This window comes from Monopterus albus, unplaced genomic scaffold, assembly GCF_001952655.1.
Source record: "Monopterus albus unplaced genomic scaffold, M_albus_1.0 scaffold328.1, whole genome shotgun sequence".
NCBI classification, from domain to species: domain Eukaryota; kingdom Metazoa; phylum Chordata; class Actinopteri; order Synbranchiformes; family Synbranchidae; genus Monopterus; species Monopterus albus.
This window is the reverse complement of record NW_018128208.1, coordinates 694,401-698,609: the sequence shown is the minus strand read 5'-3', so window position 1 is coordinate 698,609 and position 4,209 is coordinate 694,401. Positions and strand designations below refer to the sequence as shown.

Genomic DNA, 4,209 nt, shown 5'->3' with positions numbered 1-4,209 from the left:
TAGTATGCATTTAAGCAACATAATAGTACACTACCTCACCAGCTTTTATCCTGTCTTAAGCTATAGTGTGCTGGGCGCATGTGTGTGCTCAAACACGCTCCCACACACACAAATGTAAGGTCAGGCCAACAAGCCAGAAAAGCTTGTAATGGAGAGTGTTTATGGGTAGTAATGCAACCCAAATACACCACTGCTCCTGCTCCAAATGTGATCATTTAATCAAAGTACAGATGCACAAAGTCTTCTTCAATAACCTTTGGATTTGGCTGTATTTGGGAATTATAAAGGCAAAGCTGAAGGCTGGTGGGCCAAATCAGATGACAGGGAAGGGATTTTCTACATATCCTGATACAGTCAGTCAGTCACTGGGCAGGGAAAGAACTGTCCGAGGCCAGCCAATGAACCCAGTGGAATTAATTCATCAACTGCTGAACAGTAAAGAGAGGGACATTTGTAATGTTAAAAACTGATTTTATGTCACAAACTTCGCAGCAAAGCTCTAAACAGCAGCCACAGGGAGGAGCTATTGAGTAGATGCCCAGCTGCACTGGAAAACGCATACATGCAAACAAACAATACACATTTGTACACACTCTTTTGGACCATGAAAGCCAATGGGTGCACCCAGTGACATCAGTGAATACTGTAGCACTTCTGAAACAAGAGCAGAGCTTCTAAGCCACTACTGTTCTTCCTCCATCTAAGACAGGCATTTTCATCTCTTATCATCTTCTCTCTCTTGTTCCTCAGTCCTTCTCTTTTCCACCCTCTGCCTGCCTCTGTCCTTCCCCCTCAGCCCATTCCTTTCCCACTGCCCTCCACTTTTTCTCCTTTCATCTTTTTTTCTTCCACCTCCTCTCTCATCTTTTGCCCTATGTCCTCAGTGCCAGCAGGATATTCCCCTGATTTAGATTTTCATTTCCCTCCTCTATCACACTCTTATCCCCTCTTCCTCGCTGTAGCCTCCAGTCCCTGACTCGCTTTTTGCCCTCGAGCTTTCATCACTCCATTCCTTTTCTTTCCTTGGCTTTCTCCATGTTGCGTTTTCACAGCGTGTTACCTTGGGGATTTCAAGGAAGCTTAAAAAGAAGCTAGCTGTGAGAGTGTGTCTGTATGTGTATGTTGTGTGCCATTTTGTGTTTGTGTGTGCTGGAGATGGACACAGAAAAGAAAAGCTTATTGACTGCTGCCTAATTATCAGCAATTAAATGGCTTTTCTAAAATGGTATCAAGCCTTTATACAAAGATAAAGCTGCACGCAAACACACAGAGCAACATGCACACACACACACATACATAGCATCCTGTGGGGCTGGAGATCAATATATCATTAATCTTTAACAGCGACTAAACGGGCAAAGCGTGGCCAGCCAGACCCTCACAGCGCCAACACAGAGAGGGGGCTACGCTACATCTACAGGCCCTCCTCCCGCTGAAGCGTGCACACACTCTGGGCACTGCAACATTGACCAAATTCTCAGGGAGTGTGTGTGTGTTTGTGTACACTTGTGTGTGTTAGTGTGTATTTTAAAAGGCAGATTACCCAAATGCAGCAAGAGGACGGGGGATTTGTCACGCAATGTCCTCCTTAGTGGAAAGTTTAGAACACATGTGTGTGTTTGTGTGGAAAAAGTGTATGATATGTATGGTATCTGTGTTTTGTGGGACCAAAATATATGCAGTCAAAGGGTTAAAAGTTGTGTTCAGCCAAACACTGACGATTTGCTCAGCCAAGCAGTAAACGGGGGAAGGACTCCAAGGACTGGGAGGGTGCAGGGTTAGAGAGGGTTTGTGTGTGCTTTAAAGCGTTGCATTAAAATTTCAGATCACAGCACGCCACATAGTCAAGGACCCTGACTGCCTGAGGCAGCATAAGTGCGTGAGTGAGCGAGCGCGCGCGTGTGTGTGTGTGTTTATGTGTGAACGTGAATGTGAACGTGGGTGGGCATGTGTTTATTAGGTTCTGTAAGCAAATGGGGCCTACTATATGTTTTCTTCTGACATAAAAAGAAAAGACAAGGATGGAAAAAGGAAGAAGGAAGTGTAAATAAATGAGATCAAAGAGTAGGATGGTACAATATAGTCATGGGGAAATATAAAGGTGGGGTCTGGCTCTGATAGACTATGAAACCTATTGATCAGCACCATTACACTGCATGTGATATCTTCCTGTGGCCTTTCCTTTTACACTCACAAATGCCCAATGCAGGAGATAAAATAAAGTGTAGGAGTGAGTGAGACAGAAGAAACAGGGAAAAAATATTGAGAGGATGAGAGAAGAGGGATTGATCTGTTTTTAACAGCCAATCAATTTAACAACTCTGTTAATGGACAGACAGTGAGTTTGAGGCATGGTAAATGGTGTGTGTGTGTGTGTGTGTGCGTGCACATGTATGGTGGCAGCGGTAGTGGTGGTGGTGATGGTGGGGGGCGGGGGAGGCTTAAAAGCAAAGTTGATATTCTGTTGCACTTCGGGTATAGGGTGCACGCAAGACGCCCTTGACCATCTTGGATTTAAAGAGAGAGTTTGTGTTTCAAGTAAAGCTCGATTTGTTTTTGCAGTACACCAGTTACCAATAAAACCCCATGAAAGGCTTTTATCTTTCTACTAAGATTTTTAAACCCTCTGATTCTGTTCAGAGCTTTTGTGGTTCTGTTCCGACTACTAACCCTGAGGGAATGAGGAGTGTGAATGTCATAAAGTGCCACTTCACAGTGTGGCGTCCTGACATGGAAAAGCTTCTGTTCTCATCCTCGCCACTACTAGAAGATCAATAATGATAGGTGCCCACAGCTCAGGTAACTGAATCTACCTTATCTTACAGGTCCTGTTAGAAGCCTGTGCGGCTTTAAGTCTCAGTGACCCTCAGTGACCTCCCCTCTCTGTCAAGACCCTGATGGATCAGAGAGTGCTTTTAACCTGTATCACAGGCACACAAATTCTCTATTTTGGTGCTTAGCCGTGGCTGCAGAATGCATTACAATCCCTGTCAGTATTTACAGTGTGTGGGTAATGCTGGGATTTGGAGGCTGCTGAGCGTTACAAGAGACAATCCAGCTGTTAGGGAGAGAAAGGGGAGTTTCCAGGCAAGGATATTCACTAAACAGGATGATTATGTCAAGAACAGGCTATGGAGGAGCCAGGGGTAGAAGTCACTCACAAACACACACACACACACACACACACACACACGCACACACAGATCAGCAAGACACATACTTTGCTGTGGATTCCTCGTCATACTTCGTCTTCAAATCAAAGAGCTCGGCCTGAGTTGTTTCAAGTGCTGTAAAAGACGGGAATACAGTCAGTTTCCTTGTTAGTCAAAATTCAAATGAAGAACTCTGAATGTTTGAGGTGTAACATCCAAGCAGGAGCAAAAACACTTTAAATCAACTTGTTATAATGAACCACACTCTTACATGAACAAACTTTTTTTTTTTTAAGTTGGAACAGTTCGGAAAGAACATGGGAAAACTACTGTATTCGTTTTCATTCCTGTGTTTTATCCACTGAATTGAAGTGATGGCTGTAGGGTTATTTGCTTATGCAGCCAGTCCAACGTCAAGCTGGTCAAACCACACTCACCTTAAGCAGCTGATATTTGAGCATTAAACTTGCTAAATAATCCTCTAGAATGTTTATTCAAAACTTAAGCAATGAATGAATGCTGAATGAGAAATACTTCAGATCTGAAACAAGGTTTTCAGAGGCTATCAAGCCAAGCCAGCACCACTTCATCTTCAGTGATAAGGCTGCCATTTTATCTGGCTGGTTCAAACTGTTTCCAGGTCTGTAAAGACGGAGTAGCCTGGTACCTGTCTGTAGGGACTGGGCCTTGTGTTCAGCCTCTTCCAACCTTGACGACATGGAGTCCTGGCTCTCCTGGAGCTTCCTACAGAGGTAGACAGAAGGCGAGGGAAAAAGAGAGCAGGGAGCAGAAAGTCACAGTTAAGAGATAGTGAGTCAGTAAATCTTGGGTTCACACTTTGTGGTGACTGCAACTATTCTCTATTTTCCCACCATTTCTGAAGTGTTTTCCCCACTAAAATCCTCCCAACACAACCCACTCCTCATTAAGCAGCCCTATTAGGCAGGAATGTCTGGCCACTGGGGCACACTGCGCCAAGGGGGGAGACAGAGGGGAGGGGAGAGAGAGAGCAGCAGAGAGTGCAAGGGGTGAATAAGAAAGGGGGGGGGGGGCAGAG

General features: G+C 44.7%; 1 protein-coding gene across 1 annotated transcript in view; it reads right to left on the bottom strand.

Moving 5' to 3' along the window:
- The window catches only part of cux1b (cut-like homeobox 1b), a 68,425-nt gene that overhangs the window by 28,858 nt on the left and 35,358 nt on the right, over positions 1–4,209 (bottom strand). The window contains exons 7-8 of the mRNA XM_020624478.1: positions 3,820–3,896; positions 3,221–3,287 (exon numbers count right to left, since the gene is read on the bottom strand). Of these exons, the coding sequence (XP_020480134.1) occupies positions 3,221–3,287; positions 3,820–3,896 (144 nt within the window). The remainder of the gene's footprint in view (positions 1–3,220; positions 3,288–3,819; positions 3,897–4,209) is intronic.